This window comes from Scophthalmus maximus, chromosome 2 (genome assembly GCF_022379125.1).
Source record: "Scophthalmus maximus strain ysfricsl-2021 chromosome 2, ASM2237912v1, whole genome shotgun sequence".
Taxonomy (NCBI): Eukaryota; Metazoa; Chordata; class Actinopteri; order Pleuronectiformes; family Scophthalmidae; genus Scophthalmus; species Scophthalmus maximus.
In genome coordinates this window covers 20,631,646-20,652,407 of record NC_061516.1, presented here as the reverse complement: position 1 = coordinate 20,652,407, position 20,762 = coordinate 20,631,646, and the positions used below count along the sequence as shown (strand labels likewise).

General features: G+C 45.4%; 1 protein-coding gene across 1 annotated transcript; it reads left to right on the top strand.

The window, feature by feature from the left end:
- The first annotated feature begins 16,838 nt into the window (after positions 1 to 16,838).
- On the top strand, positions 16,839 to 19,386 carry msx2b (muscle segment homeobox 2b). Its single transcript, XM_035626942.2, has 2 exons — positions 16,839 to 17,481; positions 17,929 to 19,386. Exons 1-2 carry the CDS (start codon positions 17,046 to 17,048, stop codon positions 18,384 to 18,386), a joined length of 894 nt encoding a protein of 297 aa, XP_035482835.2. The 5' UTR covers positions 16,839 to 17,045; the 3' UTR covers positions 18,387 to 19,386.
- Positions 19,387 to 20,762: the final 1,376 nt, after the last annotated feature.

Genomic DNA, 20,762 nt, shown 5'->3' with positions numbered 1-20,762 from the left:
GGTTCGGGGCCCTTTGGGCACTTTGTTTGCCGACTTGAAAGATGTCTGTGCTATACGCCAGCTCAAAGCTATACATGTATGGCCGTGTGATGCCTTCCTTGAAATAAGCTGCAAGGTCAGAGGAGTGTGTGAAGTTTTCTGATGTCAAGCTGTTAAACACACTAAAATGAATACATTAGGTTATATGTACCATCGCCTAGTGGTTGCAGGATTAGATATTTTTGTACTGTGGTTAGAAAAAGTAAACATTCAGTGCTGTCTTGAAGTCTTTGTGTCATTAAAAATATAAATTTGACCCCTGAAATATGAAGCTATTACGTTCATCAGATGTTTACGGCTTTGTAAATTGAGTCTTATGCAATGGAGTTTGTCAAATTTAAGATTTAAATTCAAAGCAAATGGGCAAAAATAAGGAGAAATGTTGTTCGTGCGCGCACAAAACCAAATGAGTATTGGGGTGAAATGAAGGCGTCCCGATATTTTCCAGCAACGCAGCTCCCGAGTTATTTATGTCTTGTTTGTCGGGAGGATCAAATCTATAACACATGTAATCAGCTACTGGCGAGGACCGTGCACGCAGCGTTTAACTTTGACACACGACCCCTCCAAGTGCCCCGACCATCACGTCGACATGAAATACTAAGTGTTGCAACATAAAAAAAGATCCAAACCGCCGGCTTTGAGGAGTAATCCCCGCTTGCCCCAGAGGTTCCCCGCGTGAAATACGATCGGGTTTTTAAGTCCTAATAAGTTCTCAATTTAGTTGAAACAAACAGGAGAAGACACACACACACACACACACACACACACACACACACACACACACACACACACACACACACACACACACACACACACACACACACACACACACACACACACACACACACACACACACACGCACACACGCACACACGCACACACACACACACAATGGTCTAAAGCAGCTTCCCATCATGCTTGAGTAATGTCCCCAATATACTTGTGTGTGTGTGTGTGTGTGTGTGTGTGTGTGTGTGTGTGTGTGTGTGTGTGTGTGTGTGTGTGTGTGTGTGTGTGTGTGTGTGTGTGTGTGTGTGTGTGTGTGTGTGTGTGTGTGTGTGTGTGTGTTCGCTCTTCACATTCTGGGGTTCGTTTTCAGGATACTTCAACTGAAGTCTATGGATTAGGGACGGTGCATTAAAAGTGAAACGTTGGGATAAGTTAGCTAATAGTGATCATTTAAACAAATGAAGTCAACATAATGTAGTGACAGCAGCTCATTATGCTTCTTTTAATGCACCTTCCTTTATGGCGGTTTTGGGCGTCAACAGTCAGAGTGTGTCTTTAAACAAACCTATTGAGGTTAGTTAATTAGAGCACGCGGAGACCAGGGGGCCTCTGTCATTAATCGAAGCGGTTCTTTGTTTGGAGACTAATAAAATGGCTCTGGTTGATTACACACTGCCAGGCGGCAGATGGGCACGACAGAGCGACTGACTTGAGGAGAGGAGTGGCACAGTCCCAGTGTATCATCTCCTGCCATTACGCGTAATCAGCCTGTGTAAATATTTGAAAGTGAGAGCCAACCTCAATCACAAACTTCATCGTCTTTTTTCAGCTGCTTTAATTTTTCTCTCGAGCTAAATTCCTTTTGTAAATGTACCACGAGGCTGTTTTTGCATATTCATGAGGCGTGCGTTAGAATAAATGAATAAAGAAGCAAGTAAGGTCAGCAAGTGCTTTTTCTAAAAGGCATTTAGTTTTATGTTGGTGCAACAGTTTATTTTAGCCATAACATTAGAAAGTCTTTTGGCTCAGTGATTCATATATTACAGTAAGAGTTGAAAGTCTGACACTCATTTGTTTATGTACACATTTTATTCATCTTGATCATCATTGCTCTTTGTTTTATGATGTGTCTCTCGTATTGATTGTAATTCTACATTCTCTGCATTGTGTATTGGTCTGGCACTCCTCCTGGTTATCCAAAGTTATTGATTAATTTTGCCGTAGTAGAAGAAGTGGTGCCTCCACTACAAATGTCAAGGTGTTAGTGGATATCGATTTATTTTTCTTCTTTGTATTGATTGTCACAGACCAGCTAGCTCAGCTACAGACCTAAATCTAATCAACAGAGACACGGTGTAACAACTCCATGCTAATGGTGTGAGGTTTTGTATGAAGACAATGTAAACACACACACACCCATGAGCATAGCAATATTTGTCAGCTCCATAATTGCAAAGGCAAATAAAGCAGGAAATGTTTGGATCATTGCATCCGTATCTGAGAATTGGCAAATGAGAAAACAACTTCTTATTCAAATTTCACTGTCAAACGAGGTGTGTGTGTGTGTGTGTGTGTGTGTGTGTGTGTGTGTGTGTGTGTGTGTGTGTGTGTGTGTGTGTGTGTGTGTGTGTGTGTGTGTGTGTGTGTGTGTGTGTGTGTGTGTGTGTGTGTGTGTGTGTGTGTGTGTGTGTGTGTGTGTGTGTGTGTGTGTGTGTGTGTGTGTGTGTGTGTGTGTGTGTGCGTGCGTGCGTGCGTGCGTGCGTGCGTGCGTGCGTGCGTGCGTGCGTGCGTGCGTGCGTGCGTGCGTGCGTGCGTGCGTGCGTGCGTGCGTGCGTGCGTGCTGAATGAATGAATGTTTCCAATTACAGTTACAAAGTGTGTACATGCACACAGAGGCGCACACACCACCTCCTGTTCTCTGAAGGCAGACTCCAGCATGGTTGTCTGGCATTCCTCTCTGTTGACAGTTGACAGCTTTAAGCCGACACAAAGTGTGGATTTCACTGGTGGCGTGTCAATTACATGTAATTGACATCCTGCTGCTTGTCAGCCTCTTTTCTATTTGCTACTGCTCCTTCGATCAGAGCACTGGGTGCCTCATTCTCACAATAACAACAAAAGGTCACAGGATGAGGCCGGGGAAATTATTCTGTGTTTTTTTGTTTGTTTTTTGTTATGCAGCAGTTTGTCTTTATGTGTGTTGGTGTGCCTGAGAAATGAAACCAGATCCATATCTCAGCTCATAAAGTGGTCTCAAAAGAAGGCTTTCTTTTGTTGTGTGGCCTGGGCCAGATGATCGATTCATCATCGATCGCTGCTTCAGAGACCACCAATAGAGACATAGAGAGCGCAGTTACCAGTTTCTGAGAATGGCAGGGCACGTGATTTGATACAACTGCAACTCATACATCTATAAAGAATTCAGCCATTAACTTCCTGCACTATAAACTGATACAACAGAAATAATGTTAAAAGCGACATGTCGTATGATATATAGATGTATTTGTGATGAGCATTTGCTTTGTACACTGGTTTGCTGCGACCTCCTCAAGTGTTTCACCAGTTGCATGTATTTAATGGGAAACGATTCACAGGTCTGATAGGAAGTTAGAAGATTTAACAGGACACAGTGACGTCAAATCAATAAAATGAAATTACACACAGTTACAGGATTACAGGCGTGCATATCATTCCCATGAAGCCTCTGTGTGTGAAGACGATCTGAATCTAGATACCATAAAGAGTACTAGGAATACATTTTGAATAACTTAAACATTACAAAGTCTCTCACATTTAAATTGTGTAGAGAAATAAGGATCATAACATTGTTTTTATATCGTAAGGGTGAACATTGAATCGTGAGAACTAAAGAACCATTCTCCATGGGTGAGACAACATCACACAGTGTGTCAATGTTTGCTATGGTTAAATTTCTTTTGGGAACAACGTGTATTTATTTAAGCACAGAGTTATAATCCAATTTCCATTTTCTTCTTTGACTGAATCCCTGCAGGTATATAATGGTTAGTTGGTGTTGAGCAGCGAGGTGCATGTTGCAATTGTTGTATTGTTGTAAGGCCACTTGGGAAATGTCTCACCAAGGACAAAAGAGGGGACTTAAAAAGACCATTATGGCGGGTCAAAGACCTCGTAATTATATGGTATTATTCAGCTGGGACAGATGTCAGGCCTAAATAATGAAGGGTGTTGCTGTTACTCACCTGCTGGCTCCGAACAACTGTCATTTCTACACATGGAAAGAAATGGTTGCATGTTTTTCTGCAGTGTTTTGTTCTTACATAATAGCTGTGGGCCAGAGGTGTCATCAGGTTGATTTAGCTTTGGTGGAGCACAATACAGTATACAAGATATACATACTGCACACAGGCTATACCATGATACCTATGCTCTTCATACATTGTCTTCAATAGATTTTTGAATACATGTTATGAAGCCCACTATCCATAATCATTGATTATCAAACAATATGTATATCACAATATGTATCATTATCATGAATAAAGGAAGAACCTAAATATACTGTGACAAAGATGTGTGTGTGTGTGTGTGTGTGTGTGTGTGTGTGTGTGTGTGTGTGTGTGTGTGTGTGTGTGTGTGTGTGTGTGTGTGTGTGTGTGTGTGTGTGTGTGTGTGTGTGTGTGTGTGTGTGTGTGTGTGTGTGTGTGTGTGTGTGTGTGTGTGTGTGTGTGTGTGTGTGTAACTTTATGAACTTCGAGTCATTTATTCATTAATAACTTTGGAGCAGTCTTCAGTGTAACAGGTCATGCGAACAGCATTATGAAATACAGGAGCTGCAAAGGTCTTGATTTGAAAAAACAAGAGAGTGAGAGAAAGATGGAAGAAAAAAAGAAGAAGAAAAAAACGGCAGCTAATCCATGAACTATACACTGATGAAACGGCTTGCTGGGCCTCAGGTATTTCATGCACTCCACAGCTTCAAATTAAAAAGCAATTATATTCTCTCCTGGGTCATTACTAATCCTGCTGAGGTAATGGAGCTACACCTACAGCCTTAATTGCAGGGATTACAAGTGAACAACTAAAAGGGCACAGTTTCCTTAACCAGCGCTGTGACACACACACACACACACACACACACACACACACAATCACACAATCTTAACTTCTGTGAAATGAAAGTATTAATAGTCTCTCTTCGGAGCAGCAAGCGTTTGCTCCCTCCGTAACTTCTTTAAAAAAAATAAAAGATTTAATATTACAACAAATGCTGAAAACACATTAACGGATTCATTACTGTCACCAACATTAGCACGTGCCTGTTTTCCCTGGATACTCATTGTTTTATGGGTCAAGACGGAGAGAAAGAGAGCGAGAGAGACATTTGATGCAAGTTTAACAAATATTGGGGGGATATTGGGGAAACTTTCTGCCCTGTATCGAAAAACACGAGCCAGTGAATTTCTCCTACTTCGCCGTGACCTCTCGGTCACAGCAACTTGTTAAACCGGGGACAGAATATACGAGGGAGAAGTGAGGTGAGAGCCGAGGAGCACAGGAACATCCCCTTCCCATTAAACAGTATTAGCCTGACCTTGTTAAAAGAGAAACATTCCCCATTGTCACCAAGATGTCTGCAGGGGCTGGAGAGTCAACCCAACCCGATTATACCCCATTTGCTTTAAATTATAGCCTGTCAAGGTCTTGCATTTCAACACGTCATTATTTGGTTTCTAATAATTTTCAGTGAACAGAAACCGGTAGGACAAGTCAAGATATAAAAAAAAAATAGATCACAAAGTTTAACAACTACACGTCTCCCCGCACTGCAGAATACTGAGTCCGAGCCGAAACACTTGCAGCTGTGTGGCAAAGTTCATTTCAGTCCAAAACAATTTGTTCACGTTCGCACTGGATTAGGAAAATAGTGTTGCGCCGGTGAAATCGTCTCATGTCAGATGGGAGAGCAAATAATGTGTCATAAGACAAAGAACATGGCTAGGTGTCAGAGTCATTTGGGACTTCTGGTGCCATGCGTGGGTAAGCATGTTCCCGGACCCTTAAATCACCTGAGCGGTGGTGTAATTACGGCTCTCCGGGACACCACGCAACCCTCTAATACCCAGGGGGTTCTACAGCGGCGCCACTTGTTGCGCAAGCATTCGGTGGGAGGAAGCTGCAGGGAGGGAAACACTGAGAAAGGCGGGGGAAGCGGCTGAGGGTGGAGGAGAGTTGGGATGCCCTTTGGCAATTTGGAGGTTAATCTTCTAAATGTTGCCTGACAAAGCAATATTGCAGTGTGTGTGTGTGTGTGTGTGTGTGTGTGTGTGTGTGTGTGTGTGTGTGTGTGTGTGTGTGTGTGTGTGTGTGTGTGTGTGTGTGTGTGTGTGTGTGTGTGTGTGTGTGTGTGTGTGTGTGTGTGTGTGTGTGTGTGTGTGTGTGTGTGTGTGTGTGTGTGTGTGTGTGTGTGTGTGTGTGTGTGTGTGTGTGTGTGAAATGGGCAGAGAGGGCTGGGGGGATGAGGTTGTGGGAGAGGGGTTTAGAGTGGCAAAGCAAATGAGAGGGAGAAACCAGAAAGAAAAGAAAAAAAAGAAAGAGTCTCTCCACTTCAGACAGTTCAGCCAAGACATAAAATGTGAAATGTGTTGTTGTGTTTTCAATCAAAACATGTGCTTGGGCAAAAAAAAAAAATCCAGGGGAAATTTTCCTGTTCAAGGAACGCTTCAGGCAACAGTTGCCCACAAACACATTGAATGCCACGCTCAAGGTCGCTTCACTCGCTTCAACGCCCTTGACTCTAAAAAGAGCCAATCCCACGTGAGCGTTTTCCAAAGCCATGGTACCAATAGTAAGTTTTCAACTGATAAATGAGAGACAGAATGTGATGCTCCACCCCAGTCACTGCGGTGTTTTTTATTACCACTATATATAATTTACAGTCTTGATATTTCCATGGTTTCAGGACAATCTCCTACTGCGTTCTTTATACGTGAATGGCAAAAGACCCAATTTTTTTTATTTTTATGTCTGGTGTTGTGCTCAAAGATAGTTAATGACCAAACAAATCAGAGCTTTGGAGGCGGGATTAAGAATAATGATGTCACCTTGTGCATTAAGGAGAAATATAAATAGACTTCCACTTGACAGATATAGGCCACATGGGGAACGCAGCTCCAGGTAATTGCAAAAATCGTGCTTGCTTAGCTGGCTTGCTAACATTGCCCGCACATTACCCAATGTTTATGAGCCGTTTGTTGAGTTCGAGGTTGGATGTTTGGAGATTTGGATTTCTGAGGAGGTGTACGGAGGCAAGAGCTTCTATATTGTAAGTTATTCCCTGTTAGTTGTTAAAAGCCACTTGTTATAACACAATGCCTGGTTTTCGATTTCCTCAACACACAATATGTAGAACGCCCGTGTGCAGGTTTTGGAGTGAGAAATGAAAAGGACTGCAATGACACACATCACTTTGGACTTACACTATCAATGTGCAGTATGTTTCTGTTGTCATTTGTGGCATATATTTAGAGTGACCTAGATGTGCGTGTTGTTTACGTGCCGCCGTAAATGTGTCATCTTGCTCTCGTTTCATGACTTCATACAAAGTGCATTGGCTGCTGTAACACTACAGGCTCCACTGGGATTAATGCATTCCACCACCTATCCAATATGATTAATACATTCCACCATCCATCCAATATGATTATGAACACTGTAACACTGTAATGGGAGTAGTCGACTAATGATCAAAACCGTTGATCATTGTGTGTGTGTGTGTGTGTGTGTGTGTGTGTGTGTGTGTGTGTGTGTGTGTGTGTGTGTGTGTGTGTGTGTGTGTGTGTGTGTGTGTGTGTGTGTGTGTGTGTGTGTGTGTGTGTGTGTGTGTGTGTGTGTGTGTGTGTGTGTGTGTGTGTGTGTGTGTGTGTGTGTGTGTGTGTGTGTGCGTGCGTGCGTGCGTGCGTGCGTGCGTGCGTGCGTGCGTGCGTGCGTGCGTGCGTGCGTGCGTGCGTGCGTGCGTGCGTGCGCGCGCGTGCGCGCGTGCGCGCGCGTGCGCGCGTGCGCGCATGGACAAATCTATTTATTTATGTTTGGTTTTTTTTAACTTCCTTTACTTTTTCTACTATTTCACCCCTCACTTGGCTCCGATTTGACAGGGCTCCCAGTAGTTTGTTGAGTCAATTACCTGTAGACATGGTCCAGAACAAAGCGACCAGGGAGGGTCCCTAAATACGCTGTCTAGACATGGTGTCTCGCTCCCTCTCTCTCTCTCTCTCTCTCTCTCTCTCTCTCTCTGTCCCTCCATTTACTGTTTGACCTGTCGTCTGACCTGATGAGGAGTCAACATTTGAGTTGAAAGACGACAGAGACGTGACCAATTGTCTCCAGCTCGTTATTTGTCATTTATCCGTCCATCGGCATTGAAAAGCGCTGTTGTCTGTTGATGTTTTTCGTCTCCCTCTGCTACGTCGACTCAGCTCAGCACCTCCAAAGTGTAACGCCTAACATGTCCACGGTGTCTTGCTCGGAGACAAGCAACAGGGCCGTGCCGTAAAGAGACAGTTAGTCTGACCCGCTGTAATGGCCCTGCTTTGAAGTGGTGAAGATAGTGCTTGTAATCAGCCTAATTGATTGTAACAAGGCTCCAGCACCCGGGAGTAAGATAGAGACAGAGCGCAGTGGGCTGGTTTAAGAGAATCAGTTGTGTTTGGGCAGAGTTGTAATTCAACATAATGACAGCCATTACTCCAAAGGCAAATAGTGTCACTCACTCCCACAGACTCTGGTTCAAGCAGGCAGATGCAGTCACTGTACTGAAACACAGCCGGGGGGGGGGGGGATTACGAGCAAACAAGCTTTAAGTGCAACCCGAGGACTGATGCGTTGTGAGCAATTGCCCTTCAATTAGCTCAGGAATGAACTGAACACCTTTGTGTTCAGGAGTAATTAACAACGCATTAGGCTAATTTTAGCTTGATCAACACAGGAGGTGGCTCTGATGTGACAAGGCGTGACAGATTTACCGTACAACATGCGAGGTCGGTTCGTCTGCCGTTTTCGTCTGTTTTTCTCTTTGTTTGTGTTTTTCCTTTTTTTTCCTCCCTGTCCTTGTCTCATCATCTGGAGTTGATCATTCCATTTCCTGGCCTCGCACTGCAGTCAACAGTTATCTACAGATCAGCAGACAGCCCAACTTAAAAGGCTCGGAGGGGAGGGAGGGCGAGCGAGCGAGTGAGAGAGAGAGAAACAATATCATATCATAATTATTATCTTATAGCAGTTATGAATTTTCCAATCTCCTGTTAAGTCCACATTAAGTTCTAAAGATATTACCTCAGATGTAAGATGTGAGCATAAAAGACCCATTTTTTATACGCATGCAGTCATTTGAACCATTGCTAATTTAAAAATATTAATTATAGCAGCTTTGCAAATTGTTTCTCAAACCATCTCCTGCAATCAGTTTTGCCTAACTACTGTCTAAATGTAGTGTAAGGGCATCTTTGGTGGGGGGACATTTTTCACAAAACATAATTCGGTGTCGATAACTATTGTAGATTTCACTGGATTAAGTCACAGCCTGTCTGATCATCTGACTGTCGCGTTGCTTTCTCTAATGGACTCCGAGTTTTTAGCTTTCTTACCATGCACATTTTTCTTTTTCTAGTCAAAAATTGGAATTTCATTGCATAAAACCAGCCAACCAAAAACCAACCAAAGAAAGAAGGACATCTATGTATGCTAGTCAACAATATAAAATTGCAAAAAGGGGCGGGAGGTGTTTTCTAAGAAGGATTACATGTGGATTCACAATAGCAAGTGTTATTGATACGGGGCCGAGGCAAGCTCTGCCACTCTATCCACTGTTATTTACACTTGCTGTTGAGCCGCTTTCTCTGCCGTTCCTGTGTGACGGCTGTAAAGTGAGGCAGATAAATTGGACAGGCATCTTGGTAATTGCCGTCCTGCCATTAAGTCCAGGCGCAAGCTCCTGTTGCTCCATTTCAAAGGGCGCATGCAGAGGTTGGTAACCTTTGACCATGTAGGCGAGGAAAAGGGTCAACGCAAAGGGCCGCGTTTCTCGCAGGGCTGGAGCAAAGATCAGAGTGGTTGTGTGCTCTAGATCTGCTGTCATAACCCCACTCTGTCCCCGGTCCCACTGTGACTGGCGTCTTTCTCCCATTAAACAGCGGTGAGTCAGAGCCGCGCACACAACCCCCCCCCCCCCCCCCCCCCCCCCCCCCCCCCCCCCCAGCACACGTGGTCGCACAGGAAGAATTTCATTAATACAGCAAATCCTGATCCACTTTGGTTTTAGGTCAGGCGTTTTCCTTGCATGCCATTTCATGTCCACGCAGTCACTCAGCCAGCAGCACAGTGAGCAGTCTGTCAGTCACATAGCAACAATCGGCTGCTAAATTAAGTCCGGACATTTTGCCGAACTTTTCCGGAGTAAGCGAGAATGCAAATGTCCGCAAATGTTGCTCCGGACATTGTGCGGAACTTTTTGCTGCCAGCCCTCTCGTGAAATTACCCGGAGAATGTCCAAGAGAGCCTATACCGTATATGAGAAGGCAGCATGAGAATCATGTTGATGGCTGTAAAAACAACAGCACTGCTTTCTGGGGCTGAGTTATCGTCATGTCCCGCGTCCTGCGTGCTCTAACCAGACGTCACAGGGCGTTCCGGAGATTTCCCCAGTGGTGTGAACGCGTCGGTTTGATGTTCACGTATGACAAATGCAGCAGGACACTGTCGGAGTCAGAGGCGTTCAGTCCAAAAGGATAATCTACCTCTGGGGCATCTCGGAGAGCGCCTGCCGCCTGTTTTCAGTCATCCATACAGCCACTCACTCGCAGTGAATTCTGTAGAGATTTTCCTTCTGTATTCTCACGCGGGCTCACTCGGACATTTTCTAGAAAATTTGACGAGGGGACTGCCCCTCCGGCATCGTTCAGGAAAATGTCCAGACTGCAGTGCATGTCCGAATGCAGCTTTACGCAGAAAAAAACCTAAAAAAAAAGCACCAGCCAACTTAGCCCACGAGCCAGTGAGTCGACCTGCTGACCTTTAAAAGAAGTTACGACCAGCTTTGATGTTCCCTCTTCCTTGTTTCGGCTGAGTGGCTGATTTGTTTTTTCAGTTAAGTGCTTTGTTCTTTATGACTCTATAAAAGATGCCCCCACTGCACAACGGTGGCAAAGCTCCACATATACTGACTTTACCCCATTTACACACACACACACACACACACACACACACACACACACACACACACACACACACACACACACAGAGAGAAATAGACCATAATGCACCGTTGGAGCGGGATTGACAGCTGATCCGTCCAATCGGTGCAGGGCTGCAGCTGTGGGTGGGCGCGCAGTGGACTGTGCTGGTCAAAATCAACCAAAAGGGTCATAGATATTTCACATGATTTTGGATGTTTGAATTTTGATCATGTGTAGTCATGACGAATAAACTCAACCAAGCGATAAACAATATTCGTCTCACTTCTGCCCCCGTGTGAAGGCAAATTTCACCGCCATCAAACCACATTTCGCTGTCCTCGAAAAGAGAGTGCGTGTAGCGCAGTCATAATGACTGGGAAAGTTGTGGCTTCTTCGACCATGAAATGTTATTTGCTGTAATGAGACAAAGCAATTCTTCTTCTAAGGAGTTTTTGTTTTTGTGGTTTTAAGTTGTTTGCTGTGTGGAAGGTGGATTTCGCCAATCACTGGAAAACTTCCCAGAAAACTGTGCATGTTCACACGATCACATGCAACACACACACACACATACACACACACACGCACACACACAAACACACACACACACACACACACAGGCACAGACTCGCACACACCGTCCTTCCAGCACCACATAAAAAAAATTATACCATTTCGGTGCCTCTCCATAATAACACGCCTCCTTGTGATTTACACGGCCACCACGCCATAAATCCGACCTGTCAGAAGCGATTAAGATATGGTGTGTCAGAGGGAATCTTCATACTTGTGGGAGGAACACATGGCCCCTGGCTAGTCTCTCTCTCTCTCTCTCTCTCTCTCTCTCTCTCTCTCTCTCTCTCGCTCTCTGCGGAGGTTGAGAGAATGCCACGGAAACTGAAGTCATGAGGCCTGTGATGCACACTGAGTCATACAGTAGAAGCCCGGTGATGCTCGTAGTGTGTGATCCAGAATGCATTCCATGATTAATTTCCAGTGAATGTTAAGTCAGCTGAAAAGTTTTTTCCATGAGGACAATGTCGCGGTGATGAGCGTCAGTCTAGAAAGCTGACTTTTCCCCACCTATGCTTGTGCTGTACAACCCTCCTTCAAGAGTGTTTATGTAACCTGCAGTATAGGTGATGATGGGAGAAGTAAGCTGCACAGGGAGAGAATGTGCATGTGTTTTCACCTTTTTATGGGGTGCAAGAGTAGTTAAGAGATGCCTGAGTTTGAATGCACCCAACTTTCCAAAACCCTTCAAGGCGTAGTATTTTCGTCAAGAATTGACAGGACGGCCTGATAATGATGGGTTATGGCGAAGTGAAGCTATGAGTCAAAATTAGTGGATAAATATATAGACAGGGTTCAGAATGTCATGAGAGAGCACGGTTCCAAATATGTAATTGCATAAGCGATTACCCGAGCAATTATCTACTTCAAAAGGAACCGTTTGTTACACAGCGGGACAGAAGCAGGAACTGATACGGGACCTTTGACACCAGGCTAAATCCTCGGCAGGTTTTGTGTCGGCGTGTGCAGCACTGGGCACAGGCATGTCCACATGCACGTGCAGGATGCTCCCTGTCATGGACCTGCACGGTTGACGAGGTTCTGTCGTCTCACATTATCATCACATAGCCCGACCACTACTTACAAACATCCACGGCTACATGGCTGCATGTGTTTATGTGTGGCTCGCTGTCCTCCGTTCAACCTCTGCAGTGGCTAATACCTGACTGCCAATCTTCCCCCTGGGCCCTCCCCCTGCAGGGTCTCGGTAATCAGCTGACTATCCTGTAACATACCCCAGGGCTGAGTCAACCAGCAGATTGCCCTCCTCCTCTTGTCATTAGCAAAGTGGGCAAAAGTGGCCATCAATCTTTCACTTCACAGGAGGCCTCAATCTCTGGCTTCTGAATAGATCTGTCTCCATTGTTAACAGCTAATTAGCCCTGGCGCCGTTGTAGCGTCCAAGGTAGTGGTTAAGCTGCATTACAGGCGGCGTTTCTGAGGGCTTGGCAAGAGAGAGAGAGAGAGAGAGAGAGAGAGGTGGCTGACGGTATTAAGATAATATTGATGCCATGGAAGTCAAAACAGTGCAATTATGTTGAGTACACATGTGTGTATGCGTCAGTTAATACTGACAACATGTCCCGCTTGTTTGACGAGTCGCTCATCCTGACAAGAATGTGACGTGTGTACAGGTATATTATCACTACTGTGGTAGTATATACAAAGACATTTATTATCTGGTGAACCATTCATGAAAAATATTTGTGATGCTTTGATGTATATGTATTGTATGATTATACATTACAACACCAGTAAATGCTGTGTTGTGGTTATTCTGGTGGCCTACGGATCGAAGACGCTAACCATGTCAAATTAATTATATTTTAATAGGACAAAAATTAGCAATATGCATCAAAGGACATACAATGCAACATCCTCTATCCCTAATTCAGGTTATCCATGTAACGTCTCTGGTCTAAGTCCTTCCTTGTCTCTCCCTCAGTTCTGGTCCCATCCACTCACCATTTGATAAAAAAACAGCGTATTGTTCAAAACACAATGAAAGAGGTTTTTTTCACATACACTCTTTTCCAGACTTTTTCTTCATCTCGTCAGCTTCTGGGTCTTTAAATAAGGAAGAGCTGCAGGACAGTAAAAGCAGCGGGCTTCAAGAGGAACCGCCTCCTGCGTAAGATAACACGACTTAACGTCAGTCCAGAAAAGTCACATGTCCTGATCACATTTGACATTTCAATGGGCTACTTCTTCAACTTCGTACCAGGCGATCATAAGAGATTGTAAAACCCACTGGTGTGATGGCATGAGTGTGTTTTTTTTTTAATGGGAATGTAAATAGTATGTGAACGCGGCCCAGCCTGCTGATTATCCAACCAAACATTCCACCACTTCAAAGTTCCTGCTGTAATTACAATGCTCTGAGGTGTGCCCGACCCACACAACCAGAGGCTTCTCAAGCTTCCCCGTCACACACACACACACACACACACGCACACACGCACACAAACATGCTCAGACAAATTGCTTTCGCTATTATCAGGCTTAAATGATATTATGGAAAGAAGGAAGTGGGACGTGTGGGTAATTTTGCTACACCCAGGAGGGCACCCCTCTCGTGTATACCCCTCCTCCTTCCTTCCTTCCTTTCTTCCTTTTTTCCCTTTTTGCCCTCACTCCTGCTCCCGCAATATTCTCTCTTATGGTCACACGGGGCTGCGGTTGCGCGTCTAAATTATATTTTAACATGCATGTAATACACACAGTTTATGATCACACAGTAAAAGTGCGGCTAAGAGTTGTTCACTTTTAGATTTGGCTTTACTGAAGTTGGGCCCGACTTTGTATATTGATGTGTTGTTAACAAAGGCTGCGGCTGGTATTGCTGCCAGCTGGGTCGCATTCTCCAAACACCACTATTAAATGCATGCCAGAAGTTTTCATGATAAGTATTGGCAGGGGTTCCTTTTATTATACGGTTGATGGATAGATTGACACACTTTTTCATATCATTTCTTATTAGACTCTGAAGGCACTGCCTACCTCATGCCACCCTTTTTCAAAGATTTCTCATCTGATAGATGGGCCTGTAGCCGGATCCCTCGAATTGAACGAGGGCATTTTACAGTGACAATGAGATGAAATTTGGTTTGAAAGAAGGAAAGAAAAGAGGGTGGACACACTCAAGGTGTCGAATAAAGTCGGAACAAGGGGAAAAGAAAAAGATGCGAGGAGTGACGGACAAAGGGTTGGGAGGGAGATAAAGGACCGCAATAAGGAGGGAGGAGACAAAAGACCCAGAAAGACGATGTTAAAGGGAGAAATGAAGACTGATGAACCTAGCAAGAATAACAACGTGCAAAGATTAAGACAGGAGGGAGGAAAGAAGGAAACCTGCCAACGACAGTGGGCCAAGAACGAGTTCTGTGGATAATGACTGACAAGGTGCCTGCAGGGCCTGCGGGCACAGCCAGGGAGAGAGAGAGGTGGAGGAGGAGGAGGATGGAGGTGGGGATCCTGAACGGAGCTGCACAAAAAGAAAAAAGAAAAAAAAAGAAAAAGGCAACAGTTTCTCCCCTGAGGAGTCGGTCCTTTCATCTGGCCGCTCACTGGCGCCTTCACAAACCTCTCATTGTCTGTGATATAACCCCACTTTAATAAGGCAGCAGTAGCAGCGTCCTGGGAAATGAGTCCTGCCGCACAGTCTGACACAGCTACTCAAGTCTGCTGACTACAAATGCAGAACAGAAAAAAAGGGTATTTACTGTATGTGAATGTGTGCTCGGGGATGTGAGACAAAAGAAATACTGTGTTAAAAAAGAATGAAGAACAGATTGTGTACAAAGGAAAACACTTTTTGGTCTTTAGAGGGTTTTAAGGAAAACGAGAGAAAGAACCCCGCTTATTCTTGTGGGAGTGGGGGCTGTCGTAGTTCTACAGGCTGCGCATGAGGGAAGGCCCACATACAATACACACTCTCTCACTGCGTCTACCACTCACACACTGGGACATTACGTCTGTGGCTGGGACCTTGTGTTGTGAAATAGTAATTAAATATCATTTGGAGACAAAACCGCTACAATTACTATTAGTCGGGGTGTTAAATATGAGGCGACAGATGAGAAATTACTTGTAAAAAAAGAAAAGAAAAAGCATGACCAGTGGGAAAAAAATACAATAAATTAAACATCCCTTCAACTCAACACATTTCTGCCATAATCAAAGGAGCATTTCTTCCGATATACTGTCGGAACAAGTGTATAATTCTCTTGCCGGCGGTGGGGCAATTTCATCTGACATACAGTAGCTTGAAATTGTCCATGGAAAAAGTCCCAATGAGTTACATCATGAGAATCACAATGAGTGACTTCTTGTCCAATGTGCGTAGAAAATGGGACTGAATCATAGGACATAAGAGGATAAACGAGTGGACTGCAGACATGGGAGAGACGCATGTGAATGTCCAGACACCGCCTGGACCGAGCTGAGGAATTTAAAAGAAAAAGAAAAAAAGATAAAGAAATGTGTAATTTAGTGGAGTAATGTACTCTGTAATTTGAGTGCGACAAACTCCTTTTAATGCTGGACCGACGGAGCGCACAACAGGTTTGTGAGTTACCGCTGGAAAGTCCCTGAAAAAGGAAACGGCAAACAAGGGATCAGTGTTCCCCCCGGTATAATTCTCCATTATTATCCACGTGGGGCCAATGTTTATACATGCAGCCTCATGAGGTTAGAATTGGTGCTAATACATTACTGAAACTTAACATGTGATAACGTTGTGGCCCGACTATTATTGTTGCAGCCGATTTCCTCGCCTTAATCAAATCGACCAGCGAGGCACCATGAGGGCGGCCTGTGTCACCGGGTTGTCCAACACAATCTATATCCCCCCCCCAAAAATGATTTAAGTTTTATTTAGAACACTTTCCCTTTTACGTTTGTTATGAACAGCTGTTATATCAGAGAACAGCTGTAGGACAAGTCATTATACTCTCAGATAGAATTAAAACCTTGTTATTTTTACCTGCTTGGGGAGGGAAGACCTCGAGCCACTTCACTGACCCCGGAGAACCTTTGCTGCTTTCAAGGACCCCCCGGAACCTTCCAAATCTGACAATCAGAAATGGAAACCGTACGACAAAGTCCTGACGCAAAAAAAAACTGAAGTCGATTGTTCACCGAAGAACCAAAATAACATTAATGATGTAAAAAAACAAAACGATAATGATACATTTCGTGGGGTCTGATGCCCCGCAGGCCTCAAAACAAAACGAGCCCGTGCTATTTCCGACGGTCCCTGAAGGCAGCATCTGCCCACTTATAAACATTTTTGGGCGACAGTGATTGGTTGAAGTTGAGCCGTGTCGACGCGCTGCAGCTGCTCCGCGTCGCCACACCGCGCGCACTGTTTGACAGCCGCACATCAGCGCGCTCGCCGGAGCGACTCTCTCACCTGGCCCGCAACTCTTTCTGTGCGTCCCGTTCGCTCGGAGTTCCCCCGGTGTCCGTTGCTCTTCTCCGTCTTCCCCCCCCCGGATGCGAGCTGGAGGAGAGATGGCCTCTCGGGGGACCATGAACGACTCGGAGTGCAACTCGTCCGAGGAGGACAGTAACCGCGCGGCCTCGGTGGAAGGGACGCGGGAGGACAAGAGCTCCCCGGTGGTGCGTCGGCGTCACCCGTTCAGCGTGGAGGCGCTCATGTCCGGGAGGACGACGACGTCGGCGGCGACGACGACGGAGGACGGCCGCCGCGGCGGCGGACAGTCCACCTGCGGCAAACCGCAGGGGCGCACAGTCGCGGTGTCCCCCGCCGGGTTGGACTCTCTGTATCTCCGCCGGGAGCCGCGCAGTCCTCCCGAGGGGAGCCGGCAGTGCGTAACGGCTGCGCCCTCGTCGCCGGTGAAGTCCGAGGCGTCGGAGTCGGAGGACTGCGCGCCGTGGGTCACCAGCAGCGCGTTTTCCCCACAGCCCCGTGAGTTCACGCCTCGGCTATTGAAGCGTATGAAACTTGCCAGAGAACAATATGCAATTTCTGTTTTATCATTATTATCCTGCAGCCCATAATCCCAGTCATCCTAAAGTTTGATCAGGTGTAGAACTATCTGAATGTGGTAGATAGAATAGGATTGTCCACAGTTCTGTTTCCTGTTGGATGTATGGAGAAAGTTAATAATGAGTCAAATGTTCATTATACTCAGGGTGTGAGGAAGGAGAACACATGAACGTACAGCATGTGGCCTATTCTTGAAATGTAGCCTTAACTATCATCTTTGAGTTAAATTATTTTTTGTTAAAGTAAAGCCGACTGATAAAGATGTACAATATACAGTATCAACATGATTTCATGAAAAGTCATATGAACGAATACATTCACAAATCCAACTCTCGCTCTAACGTCTCTACTGTGCTCTCCCCGCAGGTCACATCAGCCCCGGCTGTCCGTTGAGGAAACACAAGACCAACCGGAAGCCCCGGACGCCGTTCACCACGTCTCAGCTGCTGGCGCTGGAGAGGAAGTTCAGGCAGAAGCAGTACCTGTCCATCGCCGAGCGGGCCGAGTTCTCCTCCTCGTTGACCCTGACGGAGACCCAGGTGAAGATCTGGTTCCAGAATCGCCGGGCGAAGGCCAAGAGGCTGCAGGAGGCCGAGCTGGAGAAGCTCAAGATGGCCGCCGACGCCAAGACGGTGGCGGCCGCCGCCGGAGCTTTACACCCTGGGTTTACATTACCTTTTTCGCTGGGCGCCATGTCGCTGTACGGACAGTCGTACTCTGCCTATCACCACCACCACCACCACCACCACAGACCCGTCCTGCCCATTTCACCTTTGGGACTGTACGCCGCTCCCCTGGGCTACAACATGTACCACTTATCCTAAAAAAAACCAAAAAAAAAACAAGGAAATATCCTTGACTGTGGTGAAATGTTTTTCAGTCCATTTCCCAGGATTCCCAAAAAATGGACACAGAGGATATGTGGCTGACATTAAAAAATAATAATAATAATCTGTGTTTGTAATATATCCACTGCACAAGGAGTGCATCAATCAACTTCCCAAGCACTTTGAGTCAAATTATAATATCTCTTGTTTTTCCCACAACGAGGAATTTAAAAAAAAAAAAAAAAGTGTCTTCTTGCCCCTTTGGACTGCCTGTTTACATGACCTGTCTATAGGAGGAGGGGTGTCACTGTCCAGCTGTTTATACGCTTCACTTGTTTACTTCTGCAGTAGTTCGGCTGGGCGACTGAGCACCGGGCACAGCAGCAACAGACACTGCAGCTTTTCACAGGAGCCTTTTAGCTCGTCAGAGTCAGATTCAGTGCCTTAACACGGAGACGCGTTGTATAGACGTCTATGGGTGGACGAGTGTCGCGGCAACTCAGGCCAAAGTAAAACCTATCGCTCGAGCATTCTTTTCATTTTTCAATCCACAGAAGTGCCTTCCTTGAAAAAGAAAAAAAGAAGTCAGGTTCAGGTTTGAGGTAACCCTCATGTTTACTCGTCACAAAGAAAAGTTTTTTTACGCCAATGCAATTCCAACTTTGCTCATGCTTAGTCTCGTGGCAAAAAAAAAATGTCAACTCTTTCTTTACAAAGCATATGCATATTTATTCTCTTTGACATACAGTGCTGGAAATGTATGAATGCCTTATGTATTTATAATATAATATGGTACAGAATGTCCGACCACAGTGTATTTATATTGTTCTTCTTTCCTGAGCGTCCCTTTGAAAGGGCCGACGTTTTGCCAAGCAGTTTTTGCCACCGATGTTTTATCAAATGACCAAAACCAATTAAAGCCTTTCAGCCTTTCAAAGCCTTTGAATAAATGACATTTAATTTTATGTATGAAAATAAAGTAACAACGTGTAAGGTCTTTTTTGTAAAAGTCGTTTTTAGAAGCAATTCACCCTCGAAACCAAGCAGCTGTTGTAACGTCTCTCTTCTCGTTCAGCTCTGTGCAGATACAGCGACTCTTGATGCATGTGCGTGCCAAAGTGCGCCTGTGTGTGTGTGTGTGTGTGTGTGTGTGCGTATGTGTGTGTTTGTGTGGTTTGTGTTTCCCATCAGATGGTGGTCAGTTCAAGGCAATGTTTGACAAACCATAAACGACATCCATAAATTATCCAACTGCACAGACAGTCCCAATTTGGTCAAACTCTTCTTTTCTGAGCTACACTTTTGAAATGATGCTTTTGTTTTGTACCCTTCTGTTGTCTCCCGGGCAACCGTGGTATGATCAATACAGACACATTCATGTTATGACAGGATCATAAGGACAGCATTCATCCCTGTAACAGGTCGGCGGCTCGACAATTTGGGACATGATCTGAAATGTATGGCTGTCATTTTAATTATGCTTCTGAATCTGACCAATAACTAGGCAACATTCACTCGTAGTTTAACTCGTAATAATCCACAATAATCTTGAAATTTGCTCGGAGGTGTTATCTTTACGTCCATACACTTATATATGTGCTCGCTCAATTACTACCTGAGCTTGTTGGAGGGAACCCGCGCGTTTGTCCCTGCTCTTATCCTCCTCACCACAGTCCTGTTCTTCCGGCCTCGTTAAACTTTATATATCGGTGACCTCTGCTGAATGAGTGGAACTTAAGCAGACCACTCCCGCTTCGGCGTCGCCTCTTTCCAGAGCCGCAGGCTGAGTTTTCGGGGGCATGTGGGGATCCTGAAATGTGTGCCTGCGCCTTGTGGCAATTACAGGAGAGGGCTTACGACTTCCGTGTGACTTTGATGTGATGAGGAGATCGTTTGTAGGCAGCAGCGTATTTATGGGGTTCCCCCTTTAATCAGGACGAGGCCGAGAGGGAGACCGGCACGGGGAGTCGCTTACACATTGGCAGGCAATCCGCCTAATGAAGTGCAGATTGGAAGCAGTGGCTCGGTTGGGAATCATCAACTCTGTGCTACTTGTGTTTCAGAGGTGCGTTCAGCGTATCCTCAGAGTTTTTGCTTGGATGGGGTGTCATCGCCACTGGGGATCTGTGCTTTTGCCTGGGAGTTGCCCAATGTTTTGTCATCCTTGGGACAACATGTGACTGAGCACTCCTCTGTGTGCAAGTCATGCGCTTGTCTCCGACCTCCTCTAGTGGCTGTTTGTAATATCGCATCATGTGGCAAACTCCATCTCACTGTTTCCCCCCCCCCCCGCCACCCCCTTTGTTGCGATGGGGAGCACCACGAGAGTGAAATTGGTTCCGAGTGTTGAGGCTGCCTGTGGAGACTGGGAAA